This window comes from Carassius carassius, chromosome 7 (genome assembly GCF_963082965.1).
Source record: "Carassius carassius chromosome 7, fCarCar2.1, whole genome shotgun sequence".
Lineage (NCBI taxonomy): Eukaryota > Metazoa > Chordata > Actinopteri > Cypriniformes > Cyprinidae > Carassius > Carassius carassius.
The window spans coordinates 385,292-406,627 of record NC_081761.1 but is presented as its reverse complement, the minus strand read 5'-3'; the positions used below and the strand labels follow the sequence as shown (position 1 = coordinate 406,627).

Genomic DNA, 21,336 nt, shown 5'->3' with positions numbered 1-21,336 from the left:
CCCCACTCACCATCATGAACAGCACTGTGGCTGCAGTGGAGTCATTCAGATTCCTGGGAACCACCATCTCTCAGGACCTGAAGTGGGACAATCACATTGGCTCCATTGTGAAAAAAGCCCAACAAAGGTTGTACTTCCTTCGCCAGCTGAGGAAGTTTAACCTGCCACAGGATCTGCTGAAACAGTTCTACTCAGCCGTCATTGAGTCAGTCCTGTGTACTTCAATTACTTTCTGGTTTGGTTCAGCTACAAAATCAGATATCAGAAGACTACAGAGAACTGTTCGGACTGCTGAAAGGATTATTGGTGCTCCCCTGCCCACCCTCCAAGAACTGTACACATCCAGAGTGAGGAAAAGGACTCAGAAAATCACTCTGGATCCCTCACATCCAAGTCACCCCATCTTTGAACTTTTGCCATCTGGCCGGCGCCTCAGAGCCGCAAATACCAGAACAGCAAGGCACAAGAATAGTTTCTTCCCCCAGGCAATCTACCTCATGAACAGTTAAATGTTTCCCACTTAAACTTATGCAAAAATTTTTGCAATATCCTTATATTTATTTGTTACCCCTCCATCCTAGAACATTCCTGCATCTCAATTAATCCTATTCCATTATCATTTATAGCACAATTGTTTATACACTTATTTATTTGCCAATTTGTAATTCTCCTTTTTTTTTTTTTTTTTTGGTCTGTGTGTTGTTGTCTCTGTGCACTGGAAGCTTATGTCACTAAAACAAATTTGTTGTATGCGCAAGCATACTTGGCAATAAAGCTCTTTCTGATTCTGATTCTGATTCTGATAAGCTGCAGCTGTGTAAGCCGCTGATCCGTGCCATCGTCAGCTCTAACCTGAAGGACGAGTACAGCACGTACAAATACTGTGTGGACAGGAAGGCCATGTTCAACAGCGACTTCAAACAAGGTGTGTGTGGCTCCTCAGGTACATGACAGTGATGATGATGATGATGATGATGATGAAGAACACCTGTGTCCAGCTGAGGAGTACCTGTCCTTCTCCTTCACTCTCTGCCATCGCTCCGGTCAGAAGAACAAGAGGCTCATCCTCATCTGACCACACTGATGACTTCAAACACTAACTGACCTGATAGAGTTACACAAACTGTGTATTTAATATTTAAAATTTTAATATTTAAAAAATATGTATTTAAGTGGTAATTATATATATATAATATATATATATGTATAATGTATATATGTATGTATATGTACAATTAATTGAAATATTGTTACTATTTTAAATCTTATTATTCTTCAGTTTTCCATGAATTCAGCCTTTGATGCTGTTACAACATAAAATGATAAATATATTTTAGTGTAGTATCATTGAGATACCATTATATTTTATTAATATTATGAATTATGCAATTTTTTTTTACATTTTTTTTTTATTATTTTTATTTTAATTTTATTCTAAGTTTTAGTTATTTTGGTTGTGTATTTATTATTATTAGTTTTTTTGTTTATTAAATCAAGTTACACTAAATCAAAATAGAAGTGTTGCCTTGACAACTATCTGAAATGAAATTTGAAGTTTAAGGTTGTTTTTTTATTTTTATTTTTATTTTCAGTTATTGTTTTTTGTATTTCTAGTCACACAAAGGTTGTTTTTATGATTGTAGTTAGTGCTGGTGTGTGGTGAATGTTCTTCTGTTCTCTGGGTCACATGCCTTCACTCCAGCTGCTAAAGAAGAACGACCTCATGCAGATCACAGACGTCACCAGAGCTGTGAGGTAACACACACACACACACACACACACACACACACACACACACTGGAATGATTCATTGACTCACTCAAGATGTACTTGTTTCATTCCTGGATGAATCGGTGTCTTTAAATGAATCTCTTGAATGATTCAAAGACTAATAGACTTGAACAGCTGCTTCTTGCCAGCTATGTAATTAATAAATCCTTATTTGAAGTGTCAAACTACTTTTAAAAGGTGATTTTACTCTATTTTGATTGCACCGTACACATAAGAGTTTATATCCAAACTATACGTATTATACTTGTCTTTTTGGTGTGGGTTAGATTGAGACGGGCCTTGATTCTGTCTGCAGCTATCATCAGCTTCCTCTAGACGCCTTCCTCGTGGCGCTGAAGATGATGAAGGTGGAAGATGTGGACCTCGACGAGGTTCAGTGCATCCTCGCGAACCTCATCTACATGGTAGAGTTGTGACGTTCGCGAACGAACCGATTCTTTTGAACGGCTCATAAACATGAACGATGGGAGCCGAGTCGCGGCTGGAGGGGAGCCGTTCTTTCTGTCCTTCTTTTTTCCTATGCGTATTTCACACAGATGCACACAAATGAGCTCCTCCGCGAGACAGAACAGTTAAAGGGGGAGGGGCGCACCCAGCGCAGGCCAACCCTTTATAGCGTGATGATATTAGTTATTAGTTGTGCATGTTCATTGCAGCCCACTTTGTTATTGTTCATTGACTTGAAGGGGCTGATGTCCTATTTGCAAAGTTTACAGTAGTAATAGTATGTAGTATGTAGACATTTCCATTTTATTTATTCTAATTTTATCTACTTTAAATATTTTTTGTTTTCTATCAAAATGTTCTTGTGTGAAAGTGTTTGTAGTAAAAGCTGTTTTGCACAGAAATTCATTGCAGCCGGCTTTGTTTTTGATGTTTATTTGAGTAGGTATTGTATGAATAACATAAGTCAACGTAGCTTTACACACACACACACACACACACACATTTTGTACTAAAGGTAAATCCAAAATAGTGATGTCACTGTCTAAGCAGAGGGATTTGTGCAACCCTATGGAATATAGTCCACACATGACAAATGAGGTAATAATCAATATTTCAGAATAATTCAAACTCAGATATTGGTGTGTGATATCTGTTTTAATTATTTGGCTACAAATCTCCCCTCATCATTCCTCCCAGTGATTATTTCTAGGATAAACTGAGATGCCCCCAAGCTGGCTTCTTAAAACTGACTAAATATTTAAAAAGAGCCAAAAGAGCCGTTCTTTTGAACGGCTCTTTGAAAGGAACGGATCGCGAAGATCCGGATCCCCTCAAAGAGCCATAAATCCCATCACTACTACATGGTGAGACGCGCGTGCCACTTCCTGTCGGGCTACTGGGGCGGAACTTGATTCCAAAACAAACAGGAAACTGAAGTTTGACAATGTATCTTTCTGTGATAAAGATTCAGTTACAGTCCGTTAATAAGTTACATGTGTCATTTCAGGCTGAATTATTCATATTTTGAATTACCTCAGCTCCCAGAATGCACCTGTTACTCCACAATCCCATCAACCGCTGGTCCTCAGTGCTTCATCTTCATTTTACCTTCAACCATTTTTTTTTTTTAATGGTCAAATAAAAATATCCCTGTTTTGCACATTTGTCAGGTTTATTTCATGCTAATGTGGCTCAAAACACATCGCTATAAAAAACTTAAAATCTCTTGAAAAAAGCCGGTTTCAAACACTTGTCAAACACAGGCTTGGGGCGTGGCTTTTGGAGCGTCATATGTATAGCACCGCCCCAAAATGTTTCCTAATGATTCTTCTATTTTTTACTTTCAGGGTCACTTTCATTACAAATAAAAAGAATTAAAAACTAAGAAATAATAAAAGAAGAAGAAAGGTAAAACATTTGTTATGTGCTTATGTGAAGCAACGATTGGTTTGTTGGGGGAGGAGTCAGCTGTACGCTTTCATCAACAGCGATCATAATCCTGCATTTGTATTTGCTGTTATGTTTGTTAAAAAAAAAATCTCTAGAAAAAGAGCGCGGACTTCATACAAATCTCAGAATAGCTCAGAAGATAAACAGACATCTGCCTCTGGTGAGTAGATAAAATGTTGAGGTAAGTTACTTCGGATAGTTTGTCTAAAGTTCCTCTTTTTGAGGATTAATATAACGAGAAACAATATAGATTTAATATAAATGCATGTCCTTTGTTCACCAATTAATGATGGTTAATGATGATTCATCTGCTTTCATCTTTTTGCGCATTTTTTTTAACCGCCAACGCATGTTAACTGCTCTTTAGTAGTTCACGTTAGCGGCTAATGAAGCGGAAGTCTGGCACATTCACAGAAAACTGCTAATTTCGCGTAAAAAAAGCTAAAGTTGGATAAAAACATTCTCGCAGCAGCATTGATTCTGTGCTTACTTGATCTATAATTGTTATTTTATGTTGTAGATTTAAGTAGCAAATGAAAATAGGTAAAATTACTACATTTGGAGACAAATGTCTTCTTAACGATTTTCAGTTTTGTTTAAGATAAAGAAACAGTTTTAAATAACGTACGAATATGTAAAAGTATGGAATTTGTGGTAAAAGGGCCCATGCTGTTGGGGCTAAAGTCACAGTAATTAGCATGATAATTAATAGAAGGCTGACTTTTCCATTTGTTGACTTGGCATTGTTAGATTGAGATGGTTAATATCATACATTATGTTGAGTGTCCCTTATTTGCGGAAATACGAATTAAGACTTTTTAAGACACGCAGAATGTCTTTTTAGAAGCTGTGTTGTGAATCTAAACAACTCCAGATTACGGAAACCGCATTTTGAATTATCCCATGAGAAATGAATGATGGAAACACCAGATTTTGAATAAAAATCCCTTAATTCAACAAAAAGTGCATTAAAGGCTCAATGCGAATAATGGGAGATGAAATCAGGAAGTGACAATTTTGTTCACTTTGACTTGTGGGTTGAAAATGGTGCTTGCTCGTAAATGTTTTATGCAATATTTCAATTTTACCCCTAAGTTAAATTTGCATCTTCAACTATTTTCATGCGTATTTTGGGATATTGCATAAGAAACCGCTGGATGGAAGCCTTCAACGACTTCGATCAGCCGCTCATCTGTAGCCCCGCCCACAATCAATGCAGTCAATAACATCATTTCCTCTCTTCATCAGGGTACGTGCCTCTCTCTTACTGTAAACAACTACATTTAACACATGCAGGATGTTCAGAACATCAACACTTTGATGCTTTCAAGCTCATTAATTAAAACTGTTCACTGAAAGAGTCACATTCGTTCATATGTTTTTCATTGATGTCTACATGGTAAATAGTGAAAATGAGATTTGAAAGACTGTGTGTGCTCTGTGCTGTGTATCTGGACTCTAATCTGTAAACATGACCTCTGAACTCTTCATCCGTGTGTGTGTGTATGCCTCCACATATGGCTTGCAGCTTCATTTCTCATCAAGAAACATGTTTGACTTACGAATATAATAGAATCAAGAGTCGCCTTAAATAAAACTGTGAACGACTCATTTGGATGACCTCAATATATATTTCAGAAGTAACTGGAAATAACATTGAATGAAGGATTTGATTTTGTTCAAAACTGTAGTAATTTATAGTGCGTTCAGGATGTTCAGGAACATTTGTATTTACGAGATAGTAAGTCGTAATTTTGATGTCAGATTCGTCCAAGTCACTTTAAAATTAAGATTCTTTAAATCTGTACTTCTGAAACATGATGAAAAACACGCTTTAAGTGTGTTTTAAGTTTTCATTCAACTTATGAAGTTTTGTAAATTCAAATATTAAAATAGTAATATAGAAAGTTTTGAGTTTCCAATGTGGTAGTGTTCAACATGATTTGAATGCACCATAATTATTTGTGTCCCTGCAGCACAGAAGCAGTCATCAGTAGCACAGGGATATTTGTAGCAATAGCCAACAATACATTGTATGGGTCAAAATTATAAATTTTCTTTTTAATTCCAAAAATCATTAGGATATTAAATAAAGATAAATTTCCATGAAGATATTTTGTAAATGACCCTCATGAACAGACCCTCATGACTGGTTTTGTGGTCATATATGCGTAAGAATGATTATGAAAGAAAACAGAATAGTGTCATTGATGAATCAGCATGAATGAACACCTCAGACTCGGCGTACGGGTATCTTCCGAAGCAGCTCCCGCTTTGCTTTGGGTTTTTTATATGCTTTCATCTCTGGCATGACTATGGACATGGCGTTATGGATCCATGTGATGTATTTGGAGACTTGTGTGTAGACGCCGTACTTGCCCTTCCGGGCGCACCCTTCGCCCCAGCTCACTATGCCTGTGACGAACCATGTGCTTTTGTAGCGTGTCACATGCGGCCCACCGCTGTCGCCCTGACACGCGTCCTTCTCCTCCTGATCGTATCCGGCACAGAACATGCGGTTGGAAATCTTAAACGTGCTGGACTCGATGCACTTGGCACGGTCAACATATGGCACGGTCAGCTTCTGCAGGATGGTGGACTGGATGCCGCCCTCGCGCACTCGGCCGAAGCCGCTCACCATGCCGTCCTCCTGGAGCATCAGCACATGCTCTGCGAAGTCGCGCTCCGGAAGGCAGGCGGGGATGATGAATCTGCTGAATCTGATGGACTTGCTGAGCTTGATGAGGGCGATGTCGTTGTGGTAGGTCTTAGCCATGTAGTTCATGTGAATCAGAATCTCGTCTACGTCGTGCGTGACCTCACGACCCTCGTCGACCAGCGTGTTGAACTCACCTGACAGAAAGACACAAACAGGAATTAGATCTCTTTAACATCTATATTGTTTCTCCCAGATACACAGACTCTCCATGAGGTAATCTCACATGTGTCTCCTCTAGAGTTTGGGAAGAGATCTCAACCAGTGTTGGGTAAAGTTACTTATTAAACACATAGTTCCGGTCCCTGATTGTGATTGGCTGAGCCAAGTTCAAAGCTGTTGTGAATTACTCTACAATGTAACACACCCCTTTTGTTTACTTTTGTGTGTTGCTCGGCAACCACTTTGTAGCAACCACAACTGATTCTGAGGAGCTACGTTTTTTGGTGGAAGAATACTGTTGTTATTAATATCATTACACTTTATTTGCTCTGTTTTATTCTGTGAAACCTTACTACGTAAATGGAATAACTGTTTTATAAAAGCAGTAATCCCTGTGAAGCTGTGGTTTCCAGTGAATTAATAACAGCTATAACTCCGCTTCACGTCGTACCTAACAACGCCCCTCAGCTGTTATAAATTCACCACTGCTTCACAGGGATTATTGCTTTATTTTAAAAGTAATGAATGCATTACAATACTGCGTTAATCCCTAAAAAGTAACATTCTGTTATTTAGTTACTTTTTATGGAAAGTAATGTGTTACGTAACTTTTAAGTTACTTTTTTAATCCAGGCAGGGCTTGCTTGTTTTTTTTTTTTTTTAAAAGTTTTATAAATGTAAAAACTCTTTCACACCAAAAGTGGAATGAATACTCCCAACTGCATGGGTTCATCCATGTCCACAAAAGGAGGAGATAATTTAACAGGACTGGTGGCCTCAAATAAGCTGGTTTCCCGCTGCCACTCTATCTGGCGTTCTCTGAGGCGATGGTCAACCCGGATAGCTACATCAATGAGGGACTCAAGGTCAGGGGCAGGGTCTCGGAATGCCAACTCCTCTTTGAGCTCTGATGACATTGCATGGTGGAAGGTCGCTCTTAGGGCTCTTTGATCCCATCTACTCTCAGCCGCCAGAGTGCGAAACTCTATGGCGAACTCAGCTGTGCTCCGGGTACCTTGAGAGAGATTCAGCAGGCGACGATCGACATCACCTCCACTGGCTGGATGTTGGAAAACTCTCTTCATCTCCATGATGAACTGTTGACTGTTTGTGGTTAGTGGAGACTTCTGGTCCCACAAAGCTGATGCCCATTCGAGCGCCTTACCGGTGAGGAGAGTAATGATGTAGGCCACCTTACTGCTCTCAGTGGGAAAACTACTTGGTTGTAGTTGAAAGGCCAGCGTACACTGGGTAATAAATCCTCTGCATATCTCAGAGCTTCCATCAAACCTTTCTGGGGCTGGTAATCTGGGCTCAGAAGGAAGTGTCACCATGGACCTAGGTTGAGGATCAGGGGACTGTTGGAGTTCTTGGGGTGAAGAGGCCTGGGACTGAAGGCTCAAAATTTGGACAATCTGAGACAGAGTTTGATAATGTCGTTGAATGGTAGTGGCTTGCTCAGAGAGTGCAGCTAGGATCCGTTCCACATTGGAGGGTGGTGAAGACTCTTCCACTGGGTTTGCTTCTTGCTGTAACGAGGCTGCCTTAAGCAGGGATTGAACCCGGGTCTCTGGTGCGCTAAGAGTGTGAATTTACACTTCCGACGCTTTCCGAAAGCTAGAACATGCGCACACGTCACACAACAGGACACACGCGCGCCCTTAGATCACTTGGACGTGGTGTGTACAAGAGGTAAAAAGATATAAATACTGTTCGTTTTCTTACACAAACGGCTCGTTTCGTGTCTCAGGTCATCGATGTGTACTTATGATGGGGAATTGTTTAATTTGGACTTCTCTGTGCATGCTCTTTGAGGTGGTGACCATAGACCTCCATTATATGAGTCACAGACAAGAACGGTTTGACCTAAAAATATCAAAATGAAAACTTCTACAGAAACAAAGACACCTACATCTTGGATGCCCTTGAGGTAAGCTAAAACATACCAAAATTTAATTTTGAAAGTGAACTATCCCTTTAATTTTCTAGGTTTTCTCTTCAAGAGAGAGGTCAGAGGTGATGCTATCATGCTATAGTTACGAATGAAACATCTATAGAAGTTTGCAAATCCCAGAAACTGTTGGAGTTCTTTCACTTTGGTTATATCCATTTTCACCCCTTGATGACTTATTTGGTAGCCTAGAAATGAAGTTTGTTTGACATGGAATTCGCATTTCTCTGCCTTGACACAGAGTTGATTCTCCAGTAGCCGGGAAAGGACTGTTCTGACGTGAGTGATGTGTTCTGACTCTGATTTGGAATATATCAGAATGTCATCTATGTATGCAAGAACATATTGGTTCAACAGGTCTTCCACTCAATACCATTTTTGATCCTGATCAGATTGTAGGCACTTCGCAGATCTAGCTTGGTGTAGATGGTAGCTTCACGTAGTTGTTCTAAAGCTGAGGGTAAAAGTGGAAGGGGATAGCGGAATTTCACTGTTACATAATTTAATCCTCTGTAATCGATCTCAAACCTCCATCTCCACCTCCAAAGGTCTCAAACCTACATCTTTTTTCTCAACGAAGAAAAAGCCTGTAGCTGCTGGTGAAGTTGAAGGTCAGATGAAGCCAGAATTCAGGGCCTCTGTGATGTATTCCTCCATGGCTTGACTTTCATTTCTGGATAGAGGGTAGATCTTACTCTTGGGGGGCAAAGTGTTAGGGAGGAGGTCGATAACACAATCCCAAGGATGATGAGGAAGTAGTTGGGTAGTTTTGACTTTGCTGAAGACCTCCATTAAATCATGGTAGCATGTTGGGATTTCAACATTCAGGTTCGTTTTGGGGCTTTCCACACTGGTTGTGAGACATGGAAGGGGGCTTGCAGCAAGACAATGATTCATACAGAAATTGGACCAATGAATGAGCTCACCGCTCTGCCAGGAGATGCTTGCATCCTGAGCTGCGGTGTCCTGCCTCACTGCAGTAAAAGCACTTCTAGGCCGAGGAGCTTGTCTCATAAGATTGTCAACACGTATAGCCAGGTTTACATACTCAGAAAACGACAAATCATCTCATTTGCATACTAACTCGATTTGTAGTTCGGGGCTGAGACTTCGCTGAAACACGGCCTTAAGAGAGATCATTCAAACCGCCCTGGGCTGCAAGTTTTCTAAACTCGACTGCATAATCAGCTGCTGTGCAGTTGTTCTGGGAGAGGTGAAGTAGTTGAGTTGATATATTCTTGCCCCCACAGGATATTCAAACACTTCTCGCAATTGTTGAATAAAATAATCCACAGAGGTTTTAATTTGTACATCGTTATCCCATACAGCAGAATCCCAATCAATTGCTTTGCCAGTCAATAGTGTAATCAGAAATGCACACTTCTTTTCATCTGACTCAAACTTCTCTCTTTGATGATCAAAGTATATTCTGACTTGGCGAATAAAGCCTCTACAATGTTCAGCAGAACCATCAAATTTGTCAGGAGGAACAAGGCTTACCGTGTTCAGCGAGGGTGGAGGAAGTGAGCGGATGTAGTGAGTCAGATGTTCATTGACTGATCGGAGTTGAATCAGCTGCTCTTGAAAGCCCTTTCACTGGGAAGTCGTGGCCTAATGGTTAGAGAGTCGGACTCCCAATCGAAAGGTTGTGAGTTCGAGTCCCAGGCCGGCAGGAATTGTAGGTGGGGGGAGTGCATGTACAGTTCTCTCTCCACCTTCAATAGGACTTAGGTGCCCTTGAGCAAGGCATCGAACCCCCAACTGCTCCCCGGGCGCCGCAGCATAAATGGCTGCCCACTGCTCCAGGTGTGTGTTCACAGTGTGTTTGTGTGTTCACTGCTCTGTGTGTGTGCACTTCGGATGGGTTAAATGCAGAGCACAAATTCTGAGTATGGGTCACCATACTTGGCTGAATGTCACTCCACTTTATGGCTTCTGTCTGGTAAGCTAATGCTGGTTGCAGGTTGGCTATCTCTGCTGGAATCATGTTTGGCGAAGTATTCTGTAAAGAGGACATGGAGTCCGAAGTATAATCCATTTGCAGAGAATTTATTGAGCAGCAACAGCAACAAACATATATCGTAGACAGGCAGTGGGTCAATACCAGAAAATCAGTCCAGTCTGTGAACATACACAAGGGAAAATCCAAAGGCAAAGTAGCAGGCAGGTAATAGGTCCAAACACAGATATCAGTCCAATCAGGCAGCCAAATCAGAAGGGATAATCCAGAAAATCAAAGACAAACAGGCAGAATCATACACGTGGTCAGCAAACAGGAAAACAAGGAAAACGCACTGTAAGGCAGTGTAACTGGCAATACTTCGCAAAGCATGGCTGTAGAGTCTCTGGCTAAAAAGTCAACAAACAGGAAGTCAAGGTAGAAGCAGCAGAGGGAGTAGATCTAAGTCAGTATTCAGGGGATGGCTCCCTCTGCTGGTGTGGCGTTACAAGTAGCTATGTTTTTATCATGAGTGTTTCGCATCAGAAACAAATAACAAATTAGAGACTCCAAATATAAAATAAAAATCCCTTTATATACAATAAAAGATTTTACACTTGCTTGATGTGTTTTTTGACTTGAGCAAAAAAATACATAATGAAAATAATGGAAGATGGACATATATTTTGTGAATAAATTGCTCCATGCACAAAAAAGTCATAGAATCCAAGATGTTGTTGCAGTCATTTTACTTCTTTTACAGCTTTTTTGTAAATCAAATTTCTGAAAATGTGCTTGAAAATATTTCACAAATGTTGAAATATTAAATAAAGGCTGGCCACAGCATTAACTGATGTTGATATAAGATGTCGTACCTACAACCACCCGGATGGAGAGCGACTGATTCATGCAGTGAGCGGCCGACAGAACGAAGTACTCGTTTAAGATGGTGCCGCCACAGAAGCCAATGTTGTCTTCGTTGATGAGAAGAGCCTGAGAGAACATTGAACACCAACATGCTCAAACTGCCATATTCCTTGTCTCCAATGTAAAGCTCAATGCTAAAGATCTCTACCTGCCATGGACAGTCTCCAGGAAGACAGTTTGTACCATTCACAATCCTCTGTTTTCTCCTCGAGGACCGCTCAGGAAGGCCAGACGTGAGGGTTGTTTTATTGACGGGAGGGTTGGTGACGTCTGTGACAGGCTCGGCAGTGGTCTCCTCTTCATTCTCAATGTGGTTGATGTGTATGTTGTTTAAGGTGCTTCTGGTCTTCTGAGGATGGACGGCACCACATTTGAAAGGATCTGAAACCAGAAAGTGTTTAAATGGATGGATAAACATCTTGCTTGAAGTCAAAACATCATTTACCTTGAGACTGACAGGACTTTCCGTTATTGGCCAGCTCATAGCCTGTAGCGCACGAACAGACGACATTCTTCTCCTTCACCCTGCAGAAATGATCGCAGCCTCCGTTTTTACTCTCACAGAGCGCAGGAATAGCTGCAGCGAGACACACAGAAGAAATACTCAGAGCCGCTGATCGACTGACCGTCTGTTGTGTGAACACCAGTTTTGGGGGTAATGCATTACAAGTAACGTAACAAGATTACTTTTTAAAGTAACTAGTAAAGTAACATATTACTTTGTAATTTTTAAGGAAATATCAGTTACTTTTTAAATAAGTATTTCCAGTTACTTTGTTTACATGTCTTGAGTGACAGCTCTGGTGTTGCCATGGTGACAGAGATCAGGAGTCAGTGCAGTGTTGTGTGTGAACATGATCTCACTATAGTTCTAGACTAAATATGAACGTGTTTACTCATCTCACCGGCACAAAAACAGATTCAGTGAACTCACATTCAATAAAAACAGTCAAATGCAGACTCAGAATATTATACAAACCTGCAATAATTGTTCAATAAGACAAATATAATTTATATATTTAATTCTAGTTTACTAAGCAACAATGATCCGATGATTCAATGATCCAATTTAACCGTACTAATAAGCAAAAATTACACATTTGTTTTATTTGAATTATTGCTGAATAGTACTGAACTTTCTTCTCCTGCGTCATATTCTTCATGTGATTAGTTTGAGCAGCGCCCTCTACTGTACAGACCAGAATTTTCATTTCCTCCAGACTGAGGAGTATTCACTCCACTTTTGGTTTGAAAGGGCTTTTAGATTTGTAATATAACTTTTTATATTAAAAACAAACAAGCAAGCCCTGCCTGGATTTGAAAAGTAATGCAAAAGTAACGTAACGCATTACTTTCCATAACAAGTAACTAAATTAGTTACCTTTTCAGGGAATAACGTAATATTGTAATGCATTACTTTTAAAAGTAAATTTCCCCAACACTGGTGATTACTGAACAAAATGCGTCTCTCACCGATCTCACAGTTGTAGCCCTTATAGTCTTGATGACAGAAACACATGTACGACCCGATCGCATCTTTACACTCGCCACGATTGAGACATGGCTGGGACAAACACGCATCTCCATCTGAACAAACAACATCAAACACACAAGCGTTCATATCAAGACTTCACCATTAAAAGCAAGCTGAACCGAAGGTTAGATTGCAGACTCACCAACATACTTGTGCCAGAACTCCTCCTGAAGGAAAACACAAAACACAATCATCAGATGAAATGAACACTGAACTGAATTTATATTGATGTTTGCTTTCATTGGAATAGACCTAAGACCCAATGCTTTCATATGTGGTTATTTTTGTAGCAAAAAAAATCTAATTTTCATCAAATGGTTTAAACAGAGCCTGAAAATATAATATTTCAAAAAATACAAAGTTTTGTCTGCACACTGATGTAAGTGCTCCATAAATATAATTTATTTATTATAATTATTTGTATGGAACAGTTACAACAGCGTACGGCTAATACACTTGTATTTTTGCTATAGATTACACACATCCACAAACCCTGTGTGCAACTTTTTTATATTTTGGTTATTAATATTTAATACACTCAGAAACTTTTTGAATTTATGTATTACTCAAATTATAAGCGGGTGCGTTCTTGTCACGCTGGTTTTTGTTTCTGGTTTATGTTTTCATGTCTTTTATTTTGATATTTAGCCATGTTTCATGTTCCTTTCATATGATTCTTTTGATCCTCATGCATTCCTGCCTTGTGTGTGTGTGTGTGTCATGTTGTGATTGGGTGTTTTAGTCATGTGTCTCAGTTCTCATTGGTTGGATTTGTCATTTGACCCTTACTGTTTAGTATTTATAGCCCTCATGTTGCCATTGTATGGAGCCAAAAGAGTCTCAATAAAGATAAATGCACACACTACATTCACATATGCACACATAGGATTCATACATGCACACACATAATTCATAAATACACACAAATCCGCACAAAATTCACAAATGCACACACAAAATTTAAAAAGCACAGAAGATTCACAAATGCATACAAAATTCAGAAATACACACACAATTCAGAAATGCAAACAACATTTACAAATGCGCTCAAGATTCACAAATGCACAGGACAAGATTCAGAAATGTATTTCTGATGCACACACACATATATCTTGATTTACAAACTGCTTGCGGTCTGTGAACTTCACTGCATTTGTGTGTGAATTTTGAGACTCCTCTGACTTGCACCCCACATGGGGATAAGCCAATGAGTTTTGAATGTTATATGTTGTATTTGTTTAAGTTAAATTTAAAACTTATTATAAACTAAACAAATCCATGGTTCATTGTTGGCAAAAAGAGCATGATAGCCTTTATATTTCACATCTATGTGGTTCAGTCTAGGGCTTCTTTGCTATTCTATAAATATATAGGCCTAATAAATTGTATTATAATATGCTGTAATGTATTAAAGGAAACTGGTACAACTAAACCAGTTGGGTTTGCCAGTGGGGGGGGGGACTAGTTCACCACAGATGTCCGGTAAGAGACATAAAGATGCAGGTTTAGTTCCTTGATGCATTTATTTTCTTCACAACAATGAGCACATAAGTGCAGACATTACATTGGGGTTTCCATCTGTGTGTGGTCTTTAACAAAAGATATAACAAATTAGTATAAACAAATCAATAAAGTAGGTAAATTCATACAAAGAAGGTAGCAAGATACACTTAAATGAACAACCTACATAAGAATGTGTGATGACAACCAGTAATTGCATTTAAAGTACCTTAAACAATGTATATCAACTAAAATTCAGAAGGGTCACCTGCTGCCACCTGCTGGAAATGGGCAGAGCTTAGTGTCCTTAGGTTGCTGCGATTACATCACATTCAAACACTGGCTGATCACCAGAAAACTTCAAAATAAAAGCTCATTTACAGCGGGCCTTTTTAACAGCCGCCCCCAGATTTCTAAAGAATGAGGAAATCTGTACATTATAAAAAGGGCAAGTCAATTTCAATCTGGTATCGCAGGTAGCTGTACAACCTTTGCCACAGGTCGAACATAAAACTTGTCCTTAACTTTCACTTCAACAGTCCTGATTCTATTGTCAAACCCAGGGAATACTTGAGAGATCTGACCAATGGGCCATAGGGCCCTGGGAAATTGAGGGTCCACAATCATAACAGTAGTTCCCACCTTGATATCGGGTGACTCTCGCTGCCACTTGCTGCGAGTCTGAAGACCAGGCAAATAGAACTTGATAAACCGCTTCCAAAAGTGATCTGCTATAATTTGGCTATGACGCCAACGACGTCGACTCAACAGTACACTTTGGGGGTACATCACTTGAGGAAGGGACGAATCAGGCCACCCCATTAGAAGCGAATTAGGAGTAAAAGGATCTGGATCAGAGGCATTAGATGATGTATAACCCAGGGGTTTAGAATCCCTTCAATCTCGATGAGCACAGTTTGAAGGGTTTCCTCTGGTATTGGTTGAGTTCCGAGAGTGACCTGTAGAGCCTGTTTCAGGGAACGAATTTCCCTTTCCCAACACCCACCGAAATGTGGGGCATGAGGCGGGTTGAATCGAAAGATAATCTGCTGACTGGCAAGTTGTTCCTGAAGCTCCGGAACTAGTTCAGCATATGTCTGATGCAGCTCCCTTTACCCTCCTTTAAAATTAGTACCTTGATCACATAAAACCTCAAAAGGTTTCCCACGTCTGGCTATAAATCGTCTGAGGGCCATCAGGAAGGAGTCTGTGTCAAGTCTTGGGAGAAGATCAATATACACAGCACGTGTAGTCATGCACTTGAATAGAATACCCCAGCGCTTCTCACTTCTACGTCCAATCTTTACGGCATATGGCCCGAAACAGTCAATGCCAGTAGAATAGAAGGCAGGTTTAAATAGACGTAGTCTGGCGGGAGGTAGGTCTGCCATCCTGGGTATCTGTGGGGTTTTGCGAAACTTCTGACATACTGGACAATCTTTGTGCTGATAACGTCGGATTGCTTCCCTACCCCGAAGAATCCAGTATTTCCTACGCATCTCCGCCAGTATTCTCTCAGGACCTGGGTGGAATAGCTTCGTGTCATATTCCTTAAAGAGAAGGGTAGTGACTGGATGCCGGGGATCAAGGATAATAGGATGCATCGACTCAGGCTCAATCTCTCCACAGCGGCGAAGACGACCTCCTATCCTTAGGAGTTTGCTTGCAGCGTCAAGTTCGGGGGGCGAGGCAAAGCAGTCGACTGTTGGTCTGTAGTGGTTTCCCTGCCGTAAGCTGTGCCATCTCAGAAGGAAAGCTTTCCCCTTGAGCTTGCTGAAGGATAGCCATTTCAGCCTGTTGAAAGTCCTCAGCTGATACATTGATCCCATGTTCCCCAAGAGATTCTACTGTTGCAGTCAATGAATCTTGGAAGGTCAGAAATTGGCTTGGATCAGGGATAGACAAACGAAGTACAGTATTAGTCAGACCACAGAATGTAGATTTTCTCAATTCATCACCAGCTATGGAACAGGATGGTGGTGGAACTGGCCACTGATCAGATGGGAGTTGAAGGTATGTTGGTCCCGTATTGCAACGACTTTGTGGTCCTAATTCTTCCAGCCTTTTACCTCGAGTGATCTCATCAGCAGGGTTACTTTCTGAATGCACATAGCGCCATTCACAGCAGCTGGTAAGGTCCTGAATCTCTGTTATTCGTGTACCAACGAAAACCGTGAATCGGCAGGATTCAGATTTAATCCAGGTCAAAACTGTGGTGGAATCAGACCAAAGAAAAACTTGATGAATGGGCAAAGTCAATTTGTTCTGCAGGATCTTTGCTAACTGGGCCCCTGTCAGGGCTGCACATAGTTCTAAACGAGGTATTGACAGACGTTTCATAGGAGCCACTCTTGATCTGGCCACTATGAAGGTGATCTCCACTTCTCCCTTTTGATCTTCTGTTCGAAGATAGGCAACAGACCCATAGGCACTCTCGGATGTGTCACAAAAGATATGGATCTCACGCTGGCTAGAAACATCATCCTTTGGTGCACTGCAATAGCATCGAGGTAAGACTATCTTTTGTAGATCACTGAGCTCTCCTGCCCACCTGTTCCACTCATTGACTAAGTTCTCAGGTAGTTTAGGATCATCCCAGTCACTCTTCTTTTCCCATAATCGCTGTACTATTACCTTTGCACGTGTGGTATATGGAATGATGTAGCTGAGAGGATACCCTTTGCAATCCATTGCTCAGCACTGTCAGATCTGGGTGCCACTGGTAGATGACTAATGGTTGAGGGTGTATTGCTGGCCCATTGCCTGAGTTTCCTCCCACTGCTAGAACACTTTGCAGCTGGTCTACCATGAGCATTGCGTCATCTACAGAAGGCAGACTTTGCAGATAATTGTCAACATAAAACGCCTTTAGTACGGCATCACGTACCTTGTCACCAGGCTGACTATTCTCCAGGATGTGTTTCTGCAAGGCAAAGACAGCACAACATGGGCTACTAGTGGTCCCAAAGGGAAGAACTTGTCATTCATAGATTCTAGGCTCCACTTCTCTTCGTGGATCTCTGCATAAGAAACGGAGAAGGGTCCGATCCTCTGGAAGGAGTCTAATCTGGTGGAACATTCCTTTAATGTCACTACTGATCGCGATTGAGTGCTCCCGGAATCTTAGTAGCACAGCCAGTAATGAAGAAGTCAGTGTTGGCCCTGGAAGTAACAATTCATTGAGATTGTTCTCTTGAAACTGGAATGAACAGTTGAAAACCCCTCCATGTTTTCCATTATGTTCAACCATGTGATGTGGGATATACCAACTAATTTGTCTTCTGCTCCTGACTGCAATTCAGCAATATAGCCTGCCTGCTCCAGTCTTCTAATCTCAGCCTGGTAGATAGCTGCTTGCTCAGGGGACTTACTGAGAGACCGCTCTAGACTTCTTAACTGAGGCATTACTGCGTCTTTAGATGCACAAAGAGGGGGCATATTTTGGACTCTTAGCAGTGGGGTAGCATATCGCTTAATCCCATCAACATCAACTCTAGAAGTTCTTTGTTCCAGTAGTTTCATTGACTGCTGGTCTTGTACTGATCGAGTATTTATTTTCTCATCTCTCCACGGAAGGACATCCAGTTGCCAGAGTCTTTCAACTTGTTCATGCAATATAGCAGAGGGTGAACAACTCGTTGTAAACAGACACTGTTGCTCTCTGAGAAGATGCTGCAATGCTTGAACTGGTCCTTACATAGTCCATCCAAGGAGAGTTCTAATTGCAGCAGGACCCCCTGGTGGACCAAAGCGAACTGGCTCAACCGGGGTAATTAAATGGTGGCAGTCAGATCCTATGAGCAAAACTGGATGAGCAGCTTCAATTTCTCGGAGGGGAAGTCCTTTAAGATGACGGTACCTTTTCCGTAAAGCCTTGACAGGATAACAGTGCACTCCAAGCCCCAACTCCGCTGCAGTGAATGCTCCATTGATCCGATACATCTTGTTTGGCTGACAGGCTGGTGAAAGATTAAAGGAAACAGCCGCCCCATGCAGGACCTTTAATTCTTGTCTGACAGTGCGCAGGGGCAAGTCCTCTGGCTTACCTTCCAGTTTCAGCTGGGTTGCTGCAGTATTTAACAAGATGGTTCTTTCAGAGCCATCATCCAGAATGGCATAAGCATTCATCGATCAATCTCCATTTCTTAGAATCACTTTACATATCTTCAACAGTACCTTACGAGTTCCTGGGGGCTTGTCAATGAATAACACCTCATTTGCAGCCTCCCCCAGGACAGGGCTGGTACATGGATCTTCTCCTTCCACTACTTTCTCCTTGTTCCATATATTAACATCATGAAGAACAAGCAAGTGACGACCATTGCATGTTTTGCAGCGCATTTTAAGGTTACAATCTGATGATCTGATGGGCCCTGCAGTAACTCATAGCCCCGGAGCCCAGTGAGCTCTTAATGCGGCCCTGATATTCGTGATGTTGCCCATTTGAAGCTTAACTATTATTCATGGGATAAAATAGGCTTTGTAGTTCACACGTGTTTCAGTATCGATGGAAAAAAAATCATAATTAACAATATGTCATAAAGTGGACCACTGCTTGTGCCGAATGTCACGGTGAACGGCTGCTGTTTCTAATGAATGTGCGCGATGCACGAGCGTGATCAAACAGCTGAAACAGATAATACTCAATTTTTGGTCACACATAAGGCATAATTCAAAAATGCAAAGTGTTAGTAGTTTGAAAAAAAATCAAGAATAAAAACATAGTTAATAATAATTATTGCTAAATGCTGGAGCATTTTCATTTTGCTCTGCATATGGAACCTGAAGATTTTTTTTAAACCAAGAATGAACCGAGAAAAAAGGCATGTCTATTCAGGAAATTTGTTTGGCAGCGGTCTGGTCGTCTCGCAAACGTGTTGCTATAACTTGGATATTCCCTTGTTCACATCACATGTGCTGTCAGTGCAGGAAGAGGGAGTTGAGCAGTCATTGGACTAGGCTATAGTCATGCCCCACCTGGCGTGTGCTCTAGCCATGGTTTTGACCAGGTTGTATAGACAGCGCAAGTTATTTTAGTAATAGCTGTGGTTGATGTATTCATTAGCTATCTAATGTGGCCCCCTTATTTTCCCCGCATTATAAGCCGGCAGTGTATTCCCAAGCAACAACATATTGCTGCATTTTCCCCATATCACACGAGTGTTGCTTATCTGGGTGCACGGGATTACGATGGTGTAGGAGCTGATTTGGCGCTGTGCCAAGAGGTGTTTCAACCAGGTCCGGTATCCGACCTAGAGCTAGCACGCTGTAAGAATTAGTGTTTATGCTCTACTGTGGCTCGATGCGAGCTGGGCCGGACAGTTTTTCCCACACGGCGGGGGTTTTATTGTTCCCCATACGTAATGTCGAGAGACCGACTCAATAAGGGAACTGGTTCTCTGGTTACTCACGTAACCTTAGTTCCCTGAAAGGAGGGAACGAGACATTACGTAACCTGCCGTGTAGAAAGCCTTCCAGCCTCATAACTCTCGTTCAGTCAAAGATTTTGAAGTTTTTTGGCGCACACCTTCACCTATATTGAGGGCTGTCAGCCAATCAGGTGAGGGCGGGGCGCCATTGGCTATTTGCAAGCAAAAGAGTTATTCAATCAGACTTCATAATTTCGAGGAAATGGATTTCCCCATACGTAACCTCTCATTCCCTCCTCTCAGGGAACTAAGGTTATGTGAGTAACCGGAGACGTTTTCATTTTCATTTTTTTTAATGCACAACTTTAATGTGCATCTTGTCATTTACATCCAGCATGTTTTTATCCAATATATAAGAAACGCATAAGAGTAGGTGGAGTAAGCATGGCTGATGTCTGCTGTCCTTACGACTCTGGTATTTTGGGCCTGAGGTTGTACACATGATTTCCTGAATGCTTCCAATGAAACATTGGAAAACAAACAAACAAACAAACCACCGACCGTCTTTTTAACATCCTCGAAGATTTCTCTGGCCTCCTCATAACTGCAGCGCTCCTCAAGACACTCACGCTCCATATTTCCCTTCTTTAGCTCCTCCCAAAATGTGTTGGCACGCCGGCGCCGGCTCAGGACCTGACTGGCATCTCGACTGTGGAGGAAGACTGGAGAAACACATGACATCTTCATCATCATCATTCCTCCTGATAGCAGCGGAAGAGAAATAAACCAAACCTGATCATTATCACCCTCATACTCATTCTGACATCGGTTAGGCCTTAAACAAAAAACCTTCAGGTCAGAAAAAGAGGATCATTCTGAAGCTTCGAGACGACGCACTTACCTTCTGAACTCACACAGTGTATTAGAAACAAGCAGAGAAAATTCCAGAGGACACAAGACATCGTGGTTTATCAGCGTTCAGCTTTCACATTAGAGGATCAACAGAAAACAGACCGAAGGTGAATGAACTGAGCGCTGGGAGAGAGAGAGAGACACAGGGGGAGGAGAAACTGACCAGAGGACAGAGTGAAAAGCACCAGCGTTTACACTCAAGACATGTGGGATATTTAATTTCAGAGCTCATGGAACTACAGGAATCCTCTCCGATGACTTCATTTGAGGTTCCCTGCAAGATCATCAGGCTCTGTTTCTCACACAGGACATGAATATAGTACAGAAGTCTCAAATGAGTCTGGGATTCATGAAGAGTTTCATGCTAATGCAATTATATTTAGGAATTTAACAGATGCCTTTATCCAAAGAGACTTATGAGGAGGAACACAATAAGCGAATGATCTCAAAGGGAAGGTGATAATGCTTCAGTGCTATCTAAATAAGACGTTCTGTCCTGTTTGAGGTCACAGAGATAAAGCTGGACTGTGAAAGCGGGTTTTATTTATTTATTATTTATATGTTCATTGAGGACTACATTTAATGTTAATAAAAACTTTTTTTGCACATAAACAACAACAAATAAATGCACCAGAATGA

The 21,336-nt window shown here is 41.1% G+C and overlaps 1 protein-coding gene and 1 long non-coding RNA gene across 2 annotated transcripts; one reads left to right on the top strand and one right to left on the bottom strand.

The window, feature by feature from the left end:
* The first annotated feature begins 1,427 nt into the window (after positions 1–1,427).
* On the top strand, positions 1,428–3,391 carry LOC132143326 (uncharacterized). The gene is made up of 3 exons (XR_009434238.1): positions 1,428–1,755; positions 2,087–2,195; positions 3,245–3,391. It is a non-coding gene; the product is annotated as an uncharacterized LOC132143326 (long non-coding RNA).
* A 2,456-nt stretch (positions 3,392–5,847) lies between these two features.
* On the bottom strand, positions 5,848–21,039 carry LOC132143325 (coagulation factor X-like). Its single transcript, XM_059553448.1, has 8 exons — positions 20,687–21,039; positions 20,347–20,507; positions 13,059–13,083; positions 12,856–12,969; positions 11,828–11,959; positions 11,531–11,763; positions 11,331–11,448; positions 5,848–6,540 (listed from the first exon to the last, which is right to left on the bottom strand). The coding sequence occupies exons 1-8, from the start codon at positions 20,745–20,747 to the stop codon at positions 5,921–5,923; spliced, it is 1,464 nt and encodes a 487-aa protein (XP_059409431.1). The 5' UTR covers positions 20,748–21,039; the 3' UTR covers positions 5,848–5,920.
* Positions 21,040–21,336: the final 297 nt, after the last annotated feature.

Excerpts from the sequence above, each read along its gene's own strand:
- LOC132143325 (XM_059553448.1), bottom strand. The coding sequence starts at position 20,747 with ATGTCTTGTGTCCTCTGGAATTTTCTCTGCTTGTTTCTAATACACTGT. Across the intron at positions 11,960-12,855 it reads GGGCTACAACTGTGAGATCG|CTATTCCTGCGCTCTGTGAG; the intron begins GTGAGAGACGCA and ends GTCTCGCTGCAG. Across the intron at positions 11,449-11,530 it reads CTGGAGACTGTCCATGGCAG|GCTCTTCTCATCAACGAAGA; the intron begins GTAGAGATCTTT and ends ATGTTCTCTCAG.